Source organism: Oenanthe melanoleuca, chromosome 12 (genome assembly GCF_029582105.1).
Source record: "Oenanthe melanoleuca isolate GR-GAL-2019-014 chromosome 12, OMel1.0, whole genome shotgun sequence".
NCBI lineage: Eukaryota > Metazoa > Chordata > Aves > Passeriformes > Muscicapidae > Oenanthe > Oenanthe melanoleuca.
Window position 1 is genome coordinate 8,875,245 of NC_079346.1, and position 21,616 is coordinate 8,896,860.

General features: G+C 47.1%; 1 protein-coding gene across 1 annotated transcript in view; it reads right to left on the reverse strand.

Annotated features, from left to right (window-relative positions):
• Positions 1 to 2,096: 2,096 nt before the first annotated feature.
• PLXNB1 (plexin B1) overlaps positions 2,097 to 21,616 on the reverse strand; it is a 77,315-nt gene continuing 57,795 nt past the window's right edge. Inside the window, exons 17-38 of the mRNA XM_056501749.1 lie at positions 20,970 to 21,075; positions 19,492 to 19,628; positions 18,698 to 18,874; positions 18,343 to 18,511; positions 16,976 to 17,218; positions 15,551 to 15,727; positions 15,069 to 15,217; positions 14,589 to 14,689; positions 13,619 to 13,836; positions 13,252 to 13,430; positions 12,702 to 12,768; positions 12,023 to 12,169; positions 11,394 to 11,571; positions 10,449 to 10,552; positions 9,718 to 9,802; positions 8,830 to 8,996; positions 8,329 to 8,489; positions 7,940 to 8,087; positions 7,151 to 7,215; positions 6,994 to 7,069; positions 6,564 to 6,638; positions 2,097 to 6,006 (exon numbers count right to left, since the gene is read on the reverse strand). Coding sequence (XP_056357724.1) covers positions 5,902 to 6,006; positions 6,564 to 6,638; positions 6,994 to 7,069; positions 7,151 to 7,215; positions 7,940 to 8,087; positions 8,329 to 8,489; positions 8,830 to 8,996; positions 9,718 to 9,802; positions 10,449 to 10,552; positions 11,394 to 11,571; positions 12,023 to 12,169; positions 12,702 to 12,768; positions 13,252 to 13,430; positions 13,619 to 13,836; positions 14,589 to 14,689; positions 15,069 to 15,217; positions 15,551 to 15,727; positions 16,976 to 17,218; positions 18,343 to 18,511; positions 18,698 to 18,874; positions 19,492 to 19,628; positions 20,970 to 21,075 — 3,034 coding nt within the window. The 3' untranslated portion in view covers positions 2,097 to 5,901. The remainder of the gene's footprint in view (positions 6,007 to 6,563; positions 6,639 to 6,993; positions 7,070 to 7,150; positions 7,216 to 7,939; positions 8,088 to 8,328; positions 8,490 to 8,829; positions 8,997 to 9,717; positions 9,803 to 10,448; positions 10,553 to 11,393; positions 11,572 to 12,022; positions 12,170 to 12,701; positions 12,769 to 13,251; positions 13,431 to 13,618; positions 13,837 to 14,588; positions 14,690 to 15,068; positions 15,218 to 15,550; positions 15,728 to 16,975; positions 17,219 to 18,342; positions 18,512 to 18,697; positions 18,875 to 19,491; positions 19,629 to 20,969; positions 21,076 to 21,616) is intronic.

Here is a 21,616-nt window from a genome sequence, read left to right on the forward strand (position 1 = left end):
TATTTTGCTTTTGTCATGACAACAGTTTTATGCAGAACCCACTGAATTACTGCAAGCCTGGACTAGCTCAGAGAACTTCAGCCCAAGAACTGTTCCTGCCTGCTTTGTGAGAGCCATGGATGAGGAGCGATGCTTCACATGTGGCCTGGACTCCTCCACCCAACCTGCATGGAACAGTGCACAGAGCTGCCCAACACCAGTCATGCCTTATGACACCTGGCCGTCTGGAGTGGCAGAACTCTCCAGAGCAATACACACTTTCAGCTTCTGCACCACCACAGACCTACGAGCCCTTGCTGAGCACAGCATCCCTGCAAGTCACAGCACACAAGCAGCCCCGTGGGGCCCTGAGCCCCAGGGCCCAGCACAGACTCACCAAGCAGCAGCTCCTGGGCAGGACACACCATTCTCTTTGTCATCTGGCTCGTTCTGGAGCTCCCTGAAGTGATACCAGCTGGTCCTGCTCTGATTTTACTCTGCACTGCCCCAGGAGGGATGTCCTTGAGCCCACCAAACTTCTGCATCGCTGGATGGACGTGGTGAGGAGTGGGGCAGGGTATCAGATCACAGCACCACTTCTGGGAACAACCTTGGCTTTGGGAGAGCAGGAGACCTCAGACAGCTGCGGTGGATTCACTTTACTGCTGGCCTCTCCCTGCCTCCCTGGCAGCAGGCCTGTCAGCCTGCAGTAGATTCACAGTCTCCACAGCAACTATTTATAGCGGGAAATTCACAGCTCTACAGAGATGGAAACAGAGAAGTCCTCCCCCTCTGCTCTGCCTTTGCCAGACCCAGAAACTGTGGGGCTGCCTGACTGTTCCCCGTATCCCAGCAGTGTGTCAGCAAGACTCACTCTTGTGGCACCATCTTCTGCCTGGCAGAGCCACCCCTGTTCCCAGACCAATCTGTGTGCCACACTGCCAGACCTGAGGAACCTCAGTGTCTGTAGCAGTGCCTGCACATAGCCAAACACCATCACAGCATGGTGCTGGTGGCCACAGAGCCCACGCTCCCCCTGTTCCTTTCTCCCAGATAGCAAGCACAGCAGCATCTTCCCCACAGCCCTGGGGGGACCCGAACATCCCACACCATGCAGCACCGGGGAGGAAAAGGCCACACACAGAAAGAATCACATTTGTTTTCCCCCCACTGCCACAAGCCTCACACTGGAGCTGGGCACGGCCTGGCCTCCCCCTCACGGGGGCCCTGGGCTTGCACAGCTCGGGTTTCCTGGCTGAGGCTGTGGAGAGCAGGCCCCAGCCCTGCAGCAAAGGGTTAACCCTGCCTGCAGTAGCTCTGCTGCAGCTCCAGGCTGCCAAACCCAGGCCAGGGCCTCCCAGAGCGGTTCTCCCCCTGCCTGTGCCCCTCTGCTCTCACCTGCCTTCCCTGCACTAAAAATACCAAGGGAGGGGGCAGAGGCTGCGCCAGGCCGGGTGCTGAGCCCCGCGGGGCAGTGTGCAGGGGACAAGTGGTTTGTGACCCCTTAAAGGGCAACGAGAACAGAGTACACAGGGGAGGGACTAAAAGAGGGGGAGAAACAGACTCTACAGAACTCTGCTAGTAAAGGAAGGGGAGGGAAGAAAAGAGGACAGATGGGCCAGGAGCCAGATTGCTGTCTGGGAAAAACTGTGAAATTCATTTAAGAATTAAGTTGTTTTGGTAAATTAAGAACACTGGCTTCTGCCTCACACTGGTGGACAAGTGTGACAGCAACCCTTGCTCACAGTGAGAGAGCACAGCCAGAGCTGCCACACACCCTGTGCCCCCAGTGCCAGCCCAACACCAGTGGCTGTGCAGGGACACTGCCTCTTCCCGTGGGCAGGGATGGTGCTTGAGCTCTGGGAATTGCAGAAGGATGCAGAGTGGAAGGTGGCACAAGGTTATCTTGAAGAAACATGGCCTAGGCAGGAGGGAAAAGCCTTGGAGGGAAAAGCCTTGCTCCTTGCACAGCTTCTGGGTCCTGGTGCTTAGGAGCACACAGTTTCCACATAGGAAGAAAAAGAGGCAAATGCATTCTGTGTAATTGCATCATCAGTGCAATACAAGCATGACACAGAGGTTGTATATTAAAATTTATTGAATTATTGTGTAAGAATTCTCTTTATTAAAATCATTTTGACTCTAAACTGATTATTTACAGACAAAACCTTTCATATCACCAATAGATTCCTACATCTCAGAACAGTATCTACAAACAGTTATTACACTATGTAACAAAATTCATTTTTTTTCAAGCTTTTTATATTAATTATTAATTCAAACTTGAGAAAGACAGTACCTTGGGTGCTCTGAGCAGAACCTAAGGTGTGGCAGGGCATAAATGCAGGTCAGGCCAATACCATAACAGACAGACAGACACCAAGTCACAAGGCTGGGAGAGGGCAGAGTCATCACGACAGAGGACCAGGAAAAAATCTACAAGAGCAAATGCCCTGGGTGTTCTGGAAACCAAAATAATCATCCCCACAAGAAAGGCACACACACCCAAAAAAAAAAAAAAAAAAAAAAAAAAAAAAAGCAGCATCTTGCTGCAACCAGGGCACACCCTGAAAAAGAAATTGCATTCCACCAAGGCAGCAGCATCCAAGAAGAACCCTCTATTTTAATTTTAAAAAATCAACCATCATTTCTACCAAAATAAAAAAGCTTTCAGGTACAGCCTAAATTTGCCACTAGACAGATGAAAGCAGGAGCTCTCACGTCTACATCACATGGGCGCCAGCTGTGCTTCATCGTGCCGAAGGGAGAGACATTCAAATACACTAACGGAGATTTATTGTAATACTGATCAGTTCTCAGCCTTTCACCCAGACCACGGCAGAAGCAAGTCCCTCCCTCTGGCCGCAGCACTAAATGAAGCTGGTGCCTGCCACTCCAGGGAGTCCCCCTGGAGCAGTGACATCCCTGTGTCCCACAGCAGCGGTGGCAGGGCTCTCTCTGCTGGTGCCCACAGAACTTACTACCTGCGAGCAAACAGGAACGTCCAGACAGGATTCTCTGTCCTTGACAAGGAATGTCTGGTTGGGTTGTGGAATCAAGCAGAGACTGGAAAAAACTTGGAAGGATCACGAGGAATAAATAAATAAGTTTTCCCTGCAATAGGGAATTTCATAATAAAAGCTGTTTTGTGCAAATTTAAATGCAACAGAACCCTGCCACAGAAACTGATTTTGCCACAGGAGAGGGGCACGGACGGAGATAAGAGGGGCCATGCCTAAACAGCCAAGTTGAACTCAGTGAGGGCCTTCAGTGCCTGTCCACAGGGAAGGGGATGCTGGTATCTAGAACACCGAGGACAGATGGATGGGAGGAGATGAGCACTACCAGCTTTCCACCCTCACTGCACCTGCACCGGGCAGTGTGTCATGTCCAGCCATGTAAGGACAAGCTGAAGATGTTCAATAAGTCAATCACCTATGTTTAGCTCTATTTCAAAGTCTTGATTATTGCTCTAATAAAAGCAGACTTTCACAGATACACTCGGAGAAAGCAGATGATTTCCAACATTCAGGAACACTACTAAGAAGCAAGGAAAATGTGGATACCAGGGGGAGGTGGAATGAGAATTAAGCCTCAAGCCACCCTGTTCTGGGAAAGAGCAGAGGTAATTCTACAAAAATAGGGGCAGGCACTGACAGTCTGCAGAACCAGAAATCCAGCAGAGATTCTGTGGTTTCCGGCAGACTCTCAGCAAGTTGGAGAGGCCACAAATCAAACCTTGTTTCCTAGGGCAGAAAGTCCATCCACCAACACACAAGGGGACAATGCTACTCCACCACTATACCTGCACCTGCCTCAAACCAAGGAATTTCCTCCTGCAGTTCCTAAAGGAATGGGCTTTACTGACATGCATTCTATTGGCTTTTTCCCATCCAGCAGTCCTCTCCTTTACTCAGCTTTTTGGGGCGACCAATTTAACCACATTTAGTCAAGACAAAGGTTTCAGAGATGCTAAGTTCTGATAAGTTTTGTGGAAATGTGTGCTCAGGCAGGAGTGAGACCCTAACTAGTCCTCACCTGGGGAAAGAGGCAAACTCTGCAGTCCCCAGATTTTTGCCAGCCAGCCAGCTGCCCTGCTGCTCCATACAGCAGGATAGGAGCAGAAGGTTGCACAGGGATGCTCATACCCTGGGCACACCATGTACCTGGGAATACTGCTATACTGCTGAGAGAGGATCACACCAGAGCCAGCTCTGTAGCAAGAGAGGCCAGCATTAGCCTGCTCCAAGAACAATTTTACAACTGCACAGCATTCACACAAATCCACAGGGCTGATGGAATAGGCCTAGAATTACTGCTATATGCAATGTAAAGAGAGGTAGGGATGTGATCCTGTTCTATTCTAGCTCTGCTACCTCCTGACCTACACAATCAACAGCCCAGAGTACTGACAGAGGAGCCAGACCTGTCTACCTGCCCCAGGCATACAGGACATCAGTGTGGAATTAGCAGGGGAGAGAGAACAAGTAAAGCACCCTTATAAATTAGCTCCTAGAAGGGCAGAGAACTGTTCACAAAGTGGAGGAACTAAGGAGGGAGCAGTAAGGAGCTGCCCAGTGACAGCTGCCAACTAACTGCTTGTGCCTGCTCCAGGCCTCTCTGTGCACAAATCATTCCTTTTTGCAGGACACCCAACCCTCCTTGGGAACATCATGGTTGTGCTTGACAGCTTCTGAGCTCACAGCTCACCAAATAACCCTTCCATGTGCCACAACAAGAAAGTTTGAGCAGTGGAGCTGAGAATTAGGTGTAAGGCAAGCCTAAGAGAAGAGCACAAAGAGAGCCTGGGACTGAACTGTGGGGAAAGGTGAGCTGCTGGTATGACAACAGAGACACCTACAAGTTATCCCTGCAGACAAAGCAGTGGAGAAAACTGCTCCAGTGCTGACAGACGTTTGTCAGTAGAAGTGCACAGAGATACTTCTCCAAGAAAAGCTTTGTCTCAAAGCCACGAAGTTAAACATTCTCCTTTAGCATTTAAATACATTAACTTTCTGAGGGTATTTACAAGTCCAGTTCAGAGCAGCAGAATGGCTGGACACTGGAGGAAGGGGTAGTGGCACAAGGCATTTGTTGTGCTTTTCCAAAGAGCAGGGTAACCTCTGACCACAAGGAACCAGGAAGACAGATCCGAGCTGAGTCAGTGGAGACTGAAGGGAGCCAGGTAGCGACTCTGACACACTGAATTTGTCCTGAGGGAAAGGGTGACGGGGTGCTGTTCATTTACAGTGGGCCCCATGGCAAGCACCCATGCTGGTGAGCACATTCCAGCCAAGCAGGTGCCACACACGAGCTGTCAGAGACCAGAGCACTGGGGAGCAAGAGACCTTCACCATTGGACACTCTCCTTTCTACATCCAACATCAGGGACCAGGAGGGACATTGCTGCAAGGAGTTTCTCAGGAGTGCTTGCTAGCTGGGAACAGAGGTTAGCACAGTGCTCAACCCAGGAAAAACTTCCTGATCCGCAAGGAAGTGAGTGGTTGCAGCAGGCAGTGTTCCAGCACTGGGAAGGGCATCTGTGCAAAGCTGAGGACTCCACAGACACTGTGCTCGGTGTTGTCACCTGGCTCTTCAATAACATGGTTTGGGAACTTGGCACATTCACATAACATCTGTAGGAAGGACCTGTGTGGTCCCTCAGCAGTCTGCCAGGAAAAAACCCAAAGTTCATCCTTTTTTTTGTTTCATTTTGCTTTTAAAAAGAAAAAAAAATCCTGTAAAAAAATATTCTCTGAGATGCAAGGACGCTTGTACTTTGTACTGCCTTGGCCATCCCCTTGCTCATGTCACCCGCAGGTTCCTTGGAGTCTGGTTCCAATGGCAGCAGGACACCCTGTTTATCAACTAGGATGAGCACTGTCCCCATTCAGCCAGGGGAGAGCAGTCTGTCTGTGCCTGTCACAAATCTGTGACTTTATTCTCCACAGCTGCTGCAATCTGTTGCAGTCTATATCCAAGCTGCATCTTCTGTGCCGTTGGGTCTTCTTCCAAGGCAGTAATGATCTGCAACAAGACAGAGCTCACAGGCAGCCTTTCTCCAGCACATGACACCCAACCAGCTGAACACCCAGCTCCTGAACTCCAGGCATTATGGAGAACCTCAAGCTGGAATACAGCATGTTCTAGTCTAGAGTGGGTATGTAGTAATTAATCTCAAATTAACCACAAAAGAAGTACTCTAGATTCATTGTAGTAACTTACAGACTTCACAGGGCAAAAAGAATACTAAACTTCTCACCTGAAAATTAAGACTTTAGTAAATTAATCTGAACTAACTGCATTTCTTTTTTAAGTAGAGTATTTGGATATTGGAGTAAAAATTAAGAAAGGCACATGAAATCCCAAGAGTCTCAAAGTTAGAGGTAAGTTCTTTTTGCTGATCTCCTCCCTTGCTCTTCAGTAAGAATAAAGCGAACTCATGACATGAATAATCAATGCCAATGAAACAATACACAGTGTTGGAATAGTCTGGCTGCTCTTAATTGTTAATTTCTGTAGTATTTTGTTTGGGTGGTAGAAGAAGAAAGGTATATTCATACCTGCTGGAAACACACACTCACCTGGTCATAGTACTTATTGATGTATTTGTACAATTCATGTAGAGCCACCAGGGAATTGAGGTCACCTGAGTAATTCTGTTTATAAGAGAAGAAATTAGACAAAACTGTGAGACACCTAACAATTGTCCTGTCAAATTCTGTGTCCTCACAACTCATTAAGAAAGCAACATGGAATAGAATTTACCAACAGTTCCTAACAAAGGAAAAATCACATGTATTTCTTGCCCTGAATCCTTGACTATCCCCTCTTCCCTCCAGTGCTGTCTCCAGTGCTCCCTCACCCTCCCTGTGGTGCAGGGCAGCCACCAGGCACACTCAGTGTGCCTGAGCAGAACTGCACACTCAGCTGGAATATCTCATCTTTGCATTAATAACTCTCTCTGGATACACAGGTGAGGGGCCAGGTGACTTCTGAAATACTTTGATTTACCCGTGATAGCTCAGCCAGGGCAGAGTTCATCTCCTGGTCACTGGCAGAGATGGTCTGACGAATGTCTGCGTAGTACCTAGACAGGGCACACAGGCAATTAGTGCATGGTCCCTCCTCCTCACTGCTGCAACTGCAGCTCCTCACATCCAGCTCTTACCTTTCCACCATCTGCTTGTAGCGAGGAATGTCCCGGGCATAGAGCAGCTTATTGATTGGAGAGTCCTTGAACATACAAAACCAGAAATTTATGAAAATTTATGTTTATGAAAAGCTCCTTTACTGTGCTGTGGATTAACCTCAGCAGGTAACCACTTCTATGTTCTGCCATTTGTTTGGGATCAGGAGTTTTTTGTCCTCTGCATGGAGAGGCACTTCAAATAGCAGGCTCTCTCTCTCTCTCCTAGTAATGCAGTCTGAGGTACCCTGAGATGTGCTGATGAAGGGACTCCTGGGATCCCTAGTCCAGCTTTCCCCTTGGAGCCGGGTGATCACCAGTATGAGATCACACTGGCTATGGCTTTGCACAGCTGATGCCTCATGTGCTCCAGAGATCCACTCATCCCATCTCTGGTGACCTGTGCAGGACTGTTCCACCCTCAGCACAGAGTAGTGATGGTGGAAAGCCTTTCTAATGGCCAATCTAAATGTCCCAAGTTGCATCCTGTGACTCCCACTGTCTGCCACAGTCAACTGGAGTTTAGCTTTGTGCCCCAAGTAGCTGCAAGCTGTAAAAAAAGAGCACTCCTCAACAATTTCTTGTTGCTGAACAAAATCTGATACTCCCTCCTCTCTTCCCAGGAGCCCCCATTACTCTCCAGCTGCACATGGAAGCCAGGGGGAGCCTGGCCTGCTGTCCCCGTGGTGTTATGGAAACATTATTGCCTCCCTAAGGCAGCACTGCTCAACTCTCTGTGCCAACCATGCTCCCTTCTCCCTCTGTACTCACCCGCCCTAACTTATGGTCAGCTATTGTACAGGAGTCCATGAAGGTCTGTGCAATGACCAGCAGCACAGCATCCACGTTATCTGATGTCTGCACATCAAAAACAAACTGTGGGTTCTTGATGATGTTGATCCAGAACCGCAGGGGGAGGCTGTAGAGAGGACAGAGGTGCAAAATGGCATCAGCAAAGGTAGCAGCTACAGTGCCAAAAGAAATTCTACATGTTACTGCATCTCTCTGCTTTGCCCTCCCAGCAAAAGCACCTCTTCACCCTATGGTCTGCAGCTCCGCACTTGCATTTTGCTCCTCCTCAGTAGGCAGAGGTGGCTGTCACTTTGCAAGCTCTAAGCAAGTCAGCAATGCCTCCTCCAGGGCCCTCAGGAACACCCTACCTGTTTGTTTTCCAGATATGGATGGTCTCAGGATCTGCGATCCCATAGTGAACGGCCTGCTCATCTAACAGGTCAAAGAAGTATTTGACTGCCAGAGGAACAGGGCGGTTGGTACTGAGGATCACCTGGAACAAGTCGTCCACAAACTTCTGCAGAGTGCCCTGTGGAAAATCAAGTAGGACATGGTCAGCACAGGCAGAGGAGAACAGAGAGCCTAGGCCTCACAGGTGAGAGATCAGCCTCTTCTCAGTGACAGCCCCTCATGCATCCAAGGGTACTCCTTCCCCACTGATGGGAGCAGCAACAAAGGAGAAAGGAGGTCTCTGTGGTTTGTTGAACAGAGGTCAGGGAGAACCTCATGAACAAAGCAAAATGTGGAAGAGACTCAAAACCCTGCAGGTAAAGGATATTGCTTCATCTTCACACACACCCCTGCAATCTGCTGGGGGATATGAAGGAAGGCAAGATCCCAAGCACAACACAATCTGTGCTTCTTCTCACCTTCATTGAGAGCAGACGTGTCAGGTAGATCTCTGGGATTGCCTTGGCCCGCTCCCGATCTCTTAAGCTCCCACGCCGATGCTTGGGAAGCTCTGGCTCTTCTGTTGGCTTTACCAGGTGCCAAAGTTTGATCCCACCTTCATCTGCATCCTCTAGCATTGGTGTTTCTAAACCAAGCAATTGTTTACAGATGAGTGTTGACTCTCTCACAGTAGACCTTGGCCAGGTGAGCCCCAAGAAAGCAAGATTTCCCAGTATAACAGAAAAACAAATGGGAAGGAATCTCTGGAGGCCTCTATCCAGCCTTCTCCAGAGTACAACCATTGATTGCCAACAGTACAGCAGGTTGCCTTTGTTCACCCAAAACCTTCAAGGTCTTGGAAACTTTGCCATACAGAGATTCCCCCACCACCCTAGTCTGTTTCTGTTTCAGCGTTGAACCACCCTCTTGCTGAAGAAGTTTTGTTCCATATCCAATTTGAATCTCTTAAGAGGCAGGCTGTGGCTATTATCCCTCATGCCACAGGAGTATCCATGGAATTGTTCACTCTACCAGGCAGTAAGGAAACTGCCTAACATCCCACCACCTCCCTCAGGCCATGCTCAGCACCTGAAGGTATTAAGATTTCTCCAAGTCGCAGACTGTGGTCAGCCCATTGTGCTTGTTCTGTGTTTTCACACCCAGCCCAGCCTTCCTGTGCTCTCTCAATTTTGCTTTTCTCTGACCTCATCTGACCAAGCTTTCACATTTCCTGACAATCCTATGAGGGTCCAAGGCGTGTGTCAGCCTTCTATAGCAGCATAAAGCTGGGGCTGCAGCAAGAGACTTGCTCCACTAACTGGCAAGTGCTCTACAATAACTTCATGAGAACAAGACATCAAACTCACTTTCTCCTGGGATGTAATCCTGATTTTCCCTGTGGATGTGCTTGGTCAGGCGTGGGACGAGTGCTACTGTGGCTCCATCAGGCACCTGCACACAAGCAAAACAACAACATTCCAAGTAAATGGCATGTTTCTCATCAGCACAATAGATAAGTGCTTGTAGAGCAAAACAAGCTGTACCATCACTAGAAATAGGGACAGAAACAGGAATCTTGAGGCACCATCACTGTCTTTCCTGAGGGTGAGAAAATCTTGTCTGTACCAATTAAAAAACAAATGTTCAAAGTACAATGAAGATAATACTCTGGGACTGAGGTCATTCACATCTAGAACGTGTTGCAGCAAGGTACTGACATATTGGTGCAAGGTATAACATACTGGTGCAAGGTAATTAAAAAAAAATTCCTCTTTCCATTGTTAGAAGGTACTTGGCAGCTCAGTGTGTCATCACCTCCTAACTGATCTGGCCTGGAACAGGAACAGATCCAGCATATGACCTTCACTGCAGTATGAACTTGTGCCTATCCTTCTAAGCCCTATACACGTCCACGTCTCAAGTGTGGGATGAAGACAGGGCTGTGTTTGCTGAAGTCAGGCTGCAGCCGCAGCACTGACTTAATTTGAATATGCTCTGCAAGAAAGGTCCAATCTTTTGGAATACAACCACAAACAGAGCATGATAGTGTGTAGAAGGACAAGAGGAGAGATAAGGCAATGGCAGACTGAGTTCTGACCTTGTAATGCTGAAGAGTGTTCAGACGTTTCCATGTTCCTTGAACAACAGATGTCACATCCTCATCGGACAGTATCAGATGACCTGCCAGCCCTGATCTCCACTCTACAGTCATCGAAACACAGAAAACGAAACGATTAGCTGCTAATTTGAGGCATCACCTGCATCCACCTGGCTGACCTCATTAAACACCCTCTGGTCCTTGTCAACTTTTACTTGTGCTGTTTCACAGACAACATAACCTGAGCAAGTACCTGTAATGATGCTGAATCCTGCAGTCACAGGACAGACCCCTCTGAGCACAGGGACAGGTGGCCTCATGGCCTCCCAGGTTCCCCTCGTCATGTCCCTACAAATTCTGTCATATTGTGGCTCTTTAAGCAGGTGGTTCAAACCACAAATACACACACATAGTTCTTGTCAGCAACTAGTTCCTCAGTACCTTCTCATCCCTAAATGTCACCATTATTCATCAACAGAATTAAGAAGACGGAAAACTGAGCGTTTTCTCTCCCGATATAAGTTCTACCATTCATTACCTACCATGGGCAAAATCCTCCCTGACATATATTAAGAGGCTGCCATTGACTTCACCACCAGGAAGTGGAGGTCTATGCCCACAGCATCTTTGCACTGTACTCAAATCTCCCTCCCCTCCTACACATTTTCCATACTTTTTTTTTTTTTCCATATTCCCTTGCCCAAGCCATTGTTGTGGTCTGAGTCTGGCAAAGAACACCATGAAGTGAAAGAGGCTGAATCCAACTGCTTCTTTCCCACCTTGCCTCTTTCTGTTACAGCTTCTTCCCTGTTGTGTCCATCCAGAGTGATGGGTGCACTTAGCAGAGAATGACAAATGTCACACGTGCCAGAGTGCTGTGCACAGACAGCAAACCACCATTCTTCACTTCCTCACTGAGTTTTGTCACCAAAGAGCTCTGCTCACCGAGGTCCAGGGTGTCTGGGTCTGGCCGGTGACAGTATGGCGTCCCTTTATAGATCTGATCTAGGATTTTCTCCTTCACCTGCGTTATGGTGTCACAGTCCAGCACTTTGGCAGAAATCCCTTGAGATTCTTCTGCTCCTCCTGCACCAACTCCTGCTTGTGTCAAAGCATTTAAGGTCTGGGGAAGAAAAGGTCACAGCTACTCAGCTGATAAGATTACATCTGACACATTTACACCTTTGATGGTTGGCATTCAGGCAAGTTAACAGCTAGTCCTTTCACTGGGACATCACAGATGTTAAACACCTCAGTCTTGTGTTAGCCTTGTGTCAAGAGCTGGAAGCCAAATCAAGAGCATTGGGGAGAAGCTTCGATCTGCCATCAGCAGTGTCATCCCCTTATTTCTAAACACAGCACAGCAGTACACCAGATGACTGTGGTAAAGGCTCCTATCAGCCTGAGGCAAAAGCGCCTGATTTAGCAGAGCTCTTAATCATCTACACACTTGTGCTGCTGGAACAAACCTGGCTCCCAGGAGACAGTGGCAGAATGCTGCACTTGTGCCTTGTTATGGGAGCAGAGACATTCAGCCCTGTCCTACCACAGAGGACAGAAGATTTGGGGCTTACCAGAGTGCGGTATTCCAGGTCCTCTCTCAGAAGGCGGTTGTCATTCAGGGTATATTTGGCTTTCCCTGTCACCCAGTCAACTGGCCCTTTGTCCACCTGGTGTTTGATTCCTCGAAACAGCATGTAAAGGGGCTCCCCAACAGAATCCTGGCATGGGAAGGAAGGAGAGAAATTCAGCTTGCTCCTCCCAGCAGAACCCCAGGCTTGGAAACATGGATATCAAGCAGGACTGAGGATACAGCAGCTGAGCCATAGTAGGCAAAGACAGAGCCATGCCCAGGAAAAGTGCACTGTCCAGCTACCACAGAGATGCACATGACCAAGGCACTGCTCTGCCTCTGTGTCACTAATCTGAGAGAACCTTTTCCCAGTTCCCCCAGCCCTCCAGAAAAGGAACTAGACCAGCATCCGTACTCCCATGCAAAGACCAGCCTGTGGCCTGCGTATTTCAAGATAAAGGAGCTACACTGAGGCCTCCATAACCTGGTGGCACATCCTGGAAATGAGCTGATGCTGATTTAAGAATCCCTGTTCCCAGTGAGCAGCCCAGCTCCTATTCCTCACCCTGAAACACAGGGTGACCCTGGCACCATTTCAGCTACAAGTGAGGCACAAAGCAAAGCTGTGCCTGTCTCCTCTCTTTTGGCCCCTCTACATCACAACAGGACAAAGAGCTCACCCTCACAAACGCGTACAGGCAGATGGACATCCAGTTGGTTAACAGCTTCTCTACCACTGTTTCTGTCCTGAAAGAGAGAATCAAGTTGGTCACAGCAATGTGGTGCACAACTGGGGAAGGTAAAGATCACTCCCTTTAGAAGAAGAGCACACTAAATCATGAATGAAGAGGAAAAAAAAAGCCTTTCGAGACCAGCACAGTTAGTGCTTTTGACATTACTTATTGGAAGCACTTGTCAGCCTGAAGGAGGCACCAAATTACAGAATTGGAGACACAAGAAGCAGGGAACAGTGGAAAGCCTCTGATAGGTCTTGCACAAGGGAAATCTGCTCAGATGAGAAGGATGGACCAGATAGGAGGCTATTTGGGATCTAAACATGGGAGATATCTCAGTTTAGCTTCCAAACATGGCATGACTGTGAACCCAGGGACCTCTAAATAGTAAAATAGGATTATAAGACTTGGCAGAGCCTTTCAGAGCTTGCCAGCCAGGCAGAAAGGCTCTGTGCCCTCAGGTAGCTGCCAGTGGGACCATGGCTGGCTCACTCACCTCCGCAGCATCAGCTTGGGGTTCTTGGCCACATACTGCTCCACAAGGTCGTTCAGGAGTGTTTTGAGGATGTCAGTGAAGTACTCCAGCTTCCCATGCAGTGACACTGTGAGCAGTGATGCCACATAGGCCCGGTCTCTGGGAGAGAAAGTGCGCTGGATCTCCAGAGTGTGGATGAACTGGTGGGGAGAGAGAGAAGTCAGTGTGTGAATGTACTGAAAATGAAGCAGTTACAGCTGCTGGCTCTTGGAAGAAGTGGTGCAGGGAACTATTAGAGAATGAACCTTAACAGGCACTGTCCACCTCCTGCTGCCAGTGCCGTGGCTCTGGCCCCGCAGCAGGCTGCCAGCAGAGAGAGGGATATTACCTTGGTGAGGAAGAGTTTGCTGTTGAGGAGGTTGGAGAGCTGGACCAAACCCTGCTCCACTGTTTGCCGTCGGCACTCAGGGATGTCAAGGTCCCTTTGCAGTGGTGACTCACGGTGGCCCGGAAAGAAAATGCGTTCTGCATAGGACTTGTAGTCCAGGAAAGGGATCCCTGTGCCCACAAGGTCACTTGTGAGGTCCATCATCTCAGTCATCAGGTCTGAGGGAAAGGAAAATACCATGAGGATGATACAACTGACACGATCTCAACAGACAGTGCTGGGTATGAGGTAAGTGAAGGAACGAGGGTCAGCAGCATGGGACTGAGAAAGAGAAAGGATATTTCGAGTCAGAATACTGGCATACTGGGGTCTCATTGCTAGAACATTTAAAACTAGACTTGGCAGCAGGATAAATAGCATGAGGCAAGTTCCAACCAGGAGCTGGTTTCCAATTTTATACAGAGAAAGCCACTATTCAGCACACATCTGTGGTTACAGGCATTACCTCTGTAGGTAATACATAGAGTATTAGAGAACTGCTCCTCATTCCTTCACACATTAACTGAGGACTACAGTCTCAGTCACCTGCAGAGTTTCAGAGCCCTAGGTCTCCTACAGTTGTAAAGAACTGAAGGACAAGGTTTGTAAGCTCAGAACATGGCCTGCAATTCAACTTGCCCTACACAAAGACTGGGCTTAGTAGTTGTCTTTAAGATCCCTCCAAGTGTGCTGTCTTGACTTAAGCTCTTCATCTGAGTCTGGAGGATGAAGTGGCGAATAACAGAGGTCTGTATAGATCACTGTGTTCTGAATTAAAGAATTAAAAAAGCAAGAATTTGGCTCTATGTTTCTATGCACTGGCACAGGATAAATTACAGGCAAGTACATAGCAATGGGAAAAGAGGTAGGGTTGAGGGTGTTTCTCCAAGTTTCCCTGAAGCTGCAAGAACCCAGGAACTCAGTGACTGACCTGTGAATTCCTTTTTGCATCTGTCCCGAACACTTGTCTCCAGATTTTCCAGCTGGATTTGAACTTTCTTGTAATCCCTCAGAGCCTGTTTGCTCTTCCTCCTGCAATAAGAAGCAAAATTGTTCCTGGTGGCACTAGCCCAGGGATTGTCCTTGCTAACTGCTGTGTTGTTGCCAAAGATTCCAGGGCAGTTGGTGCTGAGGTGGTTTCTACAGAGCATTATCTCTGAGGATACCACACAGTGTTCCATAAACTAGATGTGTCTCTTGAAGCACCCATTAGATTCTGAATGAACAACAGTATAGGCTGTGACTAGCAATGCAACATGCCTCCCACATCCAACACCACTAGGGGCTCAGAATTTGACACAAAATAAAGAAAACTGTAACCTTGTAAGGGCCCAAGATGTACAGGCTTGGTCACATCCACTGAAAAACATTGTGAGGAACTTAAAGGCAAAACCATGCCAGAACTTCTTACCTGTATATGAAGACAATGACCAGAACAATCAGTGCCACAAAGGATGCACCGACACCCAAACCAATCTGTGCCTCCAGTGGGAAGGTGAGCTGGCTTTCTGTGTCATACTGCACTCGGCCCAGGAGGAAGTTGAGGTTTCCCATCTGAACCTGTAAGAAGAAAGCATTTGCCATGATGATTCCATTCCTCTGTGCAGGAATGAAACACAAAGCCACAGGGCTTCTCCAGAATGAGCACAGATGGCACACAGCTGCCCAGAAGAGCTGTCCCACAGCACACTGAACCCAGCTATACTGTTCACTTTCAGGCGACTTTAGCCTTTAGAAGTAGATTTTGAGAACAAGACCAATTCTCTGCCAGCCCTGTTACCTCCCCTGTCCCTCAGCACAGCTTCTACCTTTCCTAACTTCACATCCCACTCCCACTTCTTGCACATGCTCCAAGAAAAGGCAGGATTTCTGGCAGTGCTGCCCATTCCCTACCGTGAACTCTGGGAGCAGGTCCGTGCCCTCCCGCTTGGTGCGGTGCCGCGGAGCCGGCTGCTCCGACGGGGGCTCACAGTAGAGGTGATTCCTTGTTAGTGTCTTCACCACACAGATTCCTTCCCCAATCATAGCCATAACTTCATCCTTGGAAATAGCCAGATCGAGATTTTCCCCCTGAAAGAGATTTGGACAGCACATGAGATCAGGGAAAAAACAACTGTATATTGCCATGGCTTCAGAGAAGATGAAGGAGACCAATGCCATGAGATGAAAGCAGCCTTTTTTTCTTCTTTGTTTAGGCTCACATATGAATAGGCTGCAGGAGTTAACTTGTAAGCTAAAAAATTCAGTTGCATATGATTTAGATTTAGCTTTAGGACCTGTAGCACGCTGCATAAGTACAGTTATAAATAGCCTGTCCTCTTAAGGCTCTTCAGCCAAAACACAGCAAAGCTCAGCTCTTCACTCTGCATATTTAAAAAGGTAGTCTCATGTCAGTTAACCTGCACACCCAGTCGAGTCAATCAATGCCTTCAAAGGTGTAACATATCTGTGCAATTTCTCTCATTTGCTTTAATTTTGGGGGATTAAGACTCTTTCTTTTTTTTAATAAAACCATGCTGACTTATGTTAATTACATTTTTATGTTTTAATGCTTTCTAAGCCCAGAGCTCTGTCAGGTTATCCCAACAGGCTGGCAGATCAACCTCCTTGTCTTTTAAAGTTCTCTTCCAGTCTTCTCAAACTACCCTACATCTCCAAGATGCATTTAATTCCAATGGCAGTGGTATAGACATTTCTAGGCTCTTATAACCTCACAGTTTTTACCCATATACAAAAAAAGAAAGCACGTGGAGAATGTGCACCTGCAGCTGCAGCCATTACTTTCTTTGAGTACTGGGCTGAAAATTACCTTTCCATACAAAATAAATACCTCTGAATTTTTTTCTTGCATGTACAGTAAAAATCGAGTCACTGTGCACTTCTGTATTGTTTTAACGAGTGATTTTCCTGCCTTCACTTAGTAACAGGTCTTCCCCACCGGCAGGAACTTTTACTCCTAAGTTACTTCTAGAGGAAACTGAAGTAGTTATGAGAGAGTCAGCAGCTGAGAATAGGATGTGGAGATAATGTAGTACTAATATCTCATATACAAACAGTTTATTAGGATCAAAAAACCCCAAAAAACAAACCACAGAAGTTTCCACAGACCTTGTGAAGCCCCTAACAATGATTTATGGATTCAAGAGGCTTTTTTAATGCACTTTTTTCCCTCCTCTTATGTACTGTTTCTCACAAGCCAAAGCAGATGTGCTGTGACAGGCTGTAACCTGTCAAATGCTTTAGAAACCTTGCATGCTGCATGACACCAACTTAAAACTTCATAAAAGGAACATTAATTCCAGCTGCTTTTTGTCTTACCTCCACAGAAATGACACTTCCTGGCTTGTGACGATATGGTTTGGCAGGGTCCTCAGCATTCAATGGTTTTAGGATGGGGTTGACTTCGTAAGAGAAAGGCATGGGATGCAGTGAGTTGAAGTCAAAGCTCAGATTATCCAGAATAAATTCCAGTTTGATACGGACACTCCTCAACAGCAGGTTAATGGCTGGAGTTTTGCACAGGATCAGGTAGGAAGAGTTAACAAGACATGGTTCTTCAAACTAAGTGGAAAAGGCAAAAAAAAAGTGTCAGTAACAGAACACCAGTGCTTCTCCTGCAGCTTGGCAATACTTTCCACCCCAAACAATCTGGGGCCAGTCTGCATTCTTCTAATCTGGAGAAGTGCCAGAAGAACCCTGCTTAACTAACTGTAGGAAAAATCAAAGATCTGAGGAATTCCCCATGTTCCTCTAAAGGAAAGCTTTCATAGCTGGTTTTGTTGGAAGGTCTCAGCAGTGGGAATCAACTCTGACATTCCCCTGGCAGCAAATTCTGGAGAGAGACCAGCTTTAGACTTCCCTGCTCTGAGAGAATAGGACCAAATACCTTCAATGCAAGACTGTTTTCCCAGTCTGAATGCTTCTGTGAAAGTGTTCCCATGCCTGGTTGGGTATGTTTTATACATTGGGTGAAAGTATTAGAGTCGTTTTTTTTTTTTCTTTCTGCCCTACAGCCACAAATCTTTCCTAAGAACATTGACAAAACCAGCTGTTATTGATGCATGTGCATCAAGAGCACATTTATATACAGGAAGCTCTTCATCATTTGCAGCAATAATGCAAATCCTTCTTGTACTTGGGCTGCCAAACCACCCTCTACTTCTGCAAATTCTGCTGCATGCTCTGTGACCCTGGTGACCACATCAATACCTCTGTAATGATCCATCTCAGCAGACTGGCAGCAGGAGAGCAGAAAATTATTTTGGTGCTGGAAATTTCACTGCCTGGTTTTGTATCTGAGAGTGAAAGAGATCCCAGGAACTATAGGGACAGACTGAAATATGCAAAAGGAAGAATCTGAAGCACAGGCACACTGAGCCACACAACCTCTCTGGCTCAGACATAGATTCCTTTATCTCCACACTGCTGCCTTGCTATTTCTGTCCCACTTCACAATCCTGTACATCTCTAGGCAGAGGCAGACCCAGCCCATGGAAATGTTTGTGAAAGTGCTTAACCTCTCAAGTCTGGCAGAGAACACTTCCATGGGCCAAGACTGTTGGTACAATCCCAGCAGATAAAAGCAAGTGATGGGAGGAAAAAAGCCCCAGGAACAGAAAGTCCATCTCTTCAGAGGTGGACCATCAACCCTTGTGCATCCACATCCCCACTGAGTGCTGTGCTACCTGCTGGATGCTGCACAGAGAATCCTCAGGACACTCAGAGTCTGGGATGATCCTTCGCCATCGCCCCACGCCTCGGCGCCGGCGTTCAGATGGAGAAACTGTAACTCGGATCTTGGGTTTCTGTACAACATCCAAGTTGTATCCGTGAACTCTGAGCACTCTCCCTCCACTGAAAGACAAAAGTAGCTGATCTGACTCCCCTGTTATTCATCAGCTCAATTTTGTCCCTGCTCCCATCCTTCTGTTTATGCTCATTTTTACAAGCCTGGCTTTACCCCAAAGTGCCACTCAGAGAAATGCCATTGGTGCTGCAGCCCCAGCACACTGTCCAGGGGAAGGGACACTTTCTTTCTACCTTAGGAAGCTTTTAGGTGGCTCTGCAAAAGTGATGTTGGGATCCAGAGTATATCTAAAGAGGGATCCTTCTAATCTCCGCTCTTGCTCCCCATATTTGATGGTGACTGGGAGTTCTGTGGAGACATTGCTGGGACTTGTCTGGCATGCCAGCTGATCCTCTGTCATCTCAGAGAGGCTTGGAGAGACAAGAAGAACAAGGGATTAACACAGCCACTGCAGAAACAGATTTTATAATACTGTGCTTTTCTCTTTGCAGAGAGTCTGCAAACCTCTTCTACTATTTTCCTAAATCTCATGCTAAAAGCTCTTGTGCCTTATCTGTGCAAGTAATAATTGCTGGGAGCTGTCAGGAGCAGCACATGGACAAAAAGCAGGTACAGTCACTGTCCAGGCTGAAGGGACTGACACATGCTACCAAGGCATGTGCACCTTCTCACCAGCAATGAGGTGAGGCAGGTGTATGTGCCCCAGCGTGCAAGAGAACAAGTAGCTCATGGGATCAGACTGCAGGAGCCAACTGCAGCTCCCCATCAGCAAAAGCAGAGTGTCAGGATGGGGTACAGTCCTGTCAAGGGACAAGCAGAACAGAGATGTGCAGCCCTGCTCACATCCAGGTAAGGCAGGCTGGAATCTAAGATGGTTGAGGTTGCTGCCATGATCCACATGGGGAAGATTCCCTGGAAGACAGAGGAAAGCAGAACTCCATCTGCTCCAGGCAGCATCACACCTGGGAGGCTCTGGGAAGGACTCAGGGCAGTGCACAGCTAGCACACTGGCAAGTTCTGATCTTACATTTGACAAGGAAGGTCTCCAAGCAGGACACTGATCTCATTAGGATGCCCAGTCAGCAGCTTCGAGCCAAGAAGAGTAAGGCAGGTTCCTCCTGCTTTGGGACCCTGAGTTGGAACAATGGATTTCAGCTCTGGATTCTAGAAGAGGGAGGAAAAAAAAAAAAAAAAGAAAAAAAAAAAAAAAAGGAAGTGAGTGACAAGGACTTCAAAAGACAAAACAAGGAAAGAAAACAGCAGAATGTATTCAGTGTCCTCCAATGCTCTGAAAATAGAAGCTACAGATCCAAACCACAGGCAGACCTCAGCTATACTCCAGCAGCTACTCTACTGAGCAGAGGAGGGATCAATCACACCAGCAAGAACCATGAATCAAGGACCTTTCCACAGACTGCCAAAGGCATATGGATGCTGCAAACAGCAGAGCTGTGAGCCTCACACACAAACCCAAGGATTAACAGTCCAAAGGGATTGTTCAAATCAGTAATTGGATTAATAACTCAGGTTAGGAAAAACAAGGTAGCAAATAAATTGCCTGTTTGCCTAGCAGATGAGGAGATTAACAGCAGGGAGCCCTATGAATTTTTGTTGAGACCTGTGCTGTAACAAAAAAAACTTAGTATCACTGAGGAGCCACAGCAAAATTTAGAGAAACCAAGCAGAACGACACAAGTAAGTTACTGCTGACAAAAAGCAAGATCCATGAAGTAAGAAGGAGGATGGAGACTACGGGGTAAAAAGCAAACATGTACACCATTGCTAGTCTCTAAATAGCATGGTGGTAACCAAAAGAAGACAAAAAAGCATAATCTAGTTACATAAAATGTATTTTGGCTATCAAGCCAAAAATGGAAGAGCTTAAGACTTGCCAGAATATTTTTCTTCTTCCCATGGGAGAGGGGGACATTGAACTAGATACATAACTTGTAAATTGCACAGAAAGGAAAAAAAGGAGTAATTGCATTTAAAAGTTACTTATTTCACAGTTGCTGGGTTTAACATATCAAAAAGTTATCAGAAACATGTTTAAAAACGATAGGAAACATTTCTCCACACAATGCACAGGAATTTTGGACTTACTGCCACCAGCTGCTAAAGGTCAGAAGATAAAACCATGTTCAAACAGCAATTTGCATATTAACAAAAGAAAAGTCAAATGTCTTAGTAAGATCAAGTTGGAAACATGGAGGAAAAATGTAGTGTATCTTTAACTATTTAACAGGTACCATTGTCAAAAAATAAATAAAATCACTAGACTACAGGATCTTTAGTATTATCCAGTACAGCTGTTCTTATAATCTAAAGAGGGGTGAGGGAGGAACAAACCAAACAAAAAAAAATCCCTGGACACCACACAACACAAGCAGTAGAAAAATCTGATAAAAATACCAGCAGAAGTGCCAGGTAGAGTCCTGCAAGCTCATGCAGCCATTTAGCAGAGGTACTGGGAAAACAGGGGAGATACTATGGTTATTATGTTACCTGATAGGTGAAAACATGCCCAGAAACTCCGCGACCTCCTCCAGGCACTTCCACCACAATATGCCCAAACCTCTCTGTCCAGCTCCCACCGGTGACACACACGATGCTGCAGGACAGTCCAAGAACAAAGTCATACCAGAGGAGCTGCATCCATTGCAGCATGTCCTAAAAACATCTACCAACCACAGTTCCCTTCTTCCAGCCTTATCTGATGCTCAGAATATGCAACCAAACATCAAGAAACACCTCTAAAAAAGCTAGGTTAGGTGCAGTAGAAAAAAGCAGGGAACACTTCCAAATAGGCCCATCCTATCTAAGATTATTCTTTCTGGGACAGATAGGATGAATCCCACTGTCTCATAGATGCACAGTCCAAGAACTCTTCTGTTTTCCAGAGTTGGTCAAAATCAGTAGCATCTGGAGGGATCTCAGGCCAGCAGTGGTCAATCCGCACATTAGTGCCGTGTCTGATGCAGAAGACTCAAGACCTGGGTTTAGTTGTCACTGGTCTTCAACCAGTGGCCTCTGCAACCAGCCAGATCCCCTGATCTCCACCAGACATTCCTCCCAGCCCTTTTTCCAGACATAATTTGCTATGGGAGATCCTGACATGAAAAGATGAAAAGTCAAACTGTACTTAGAACAGA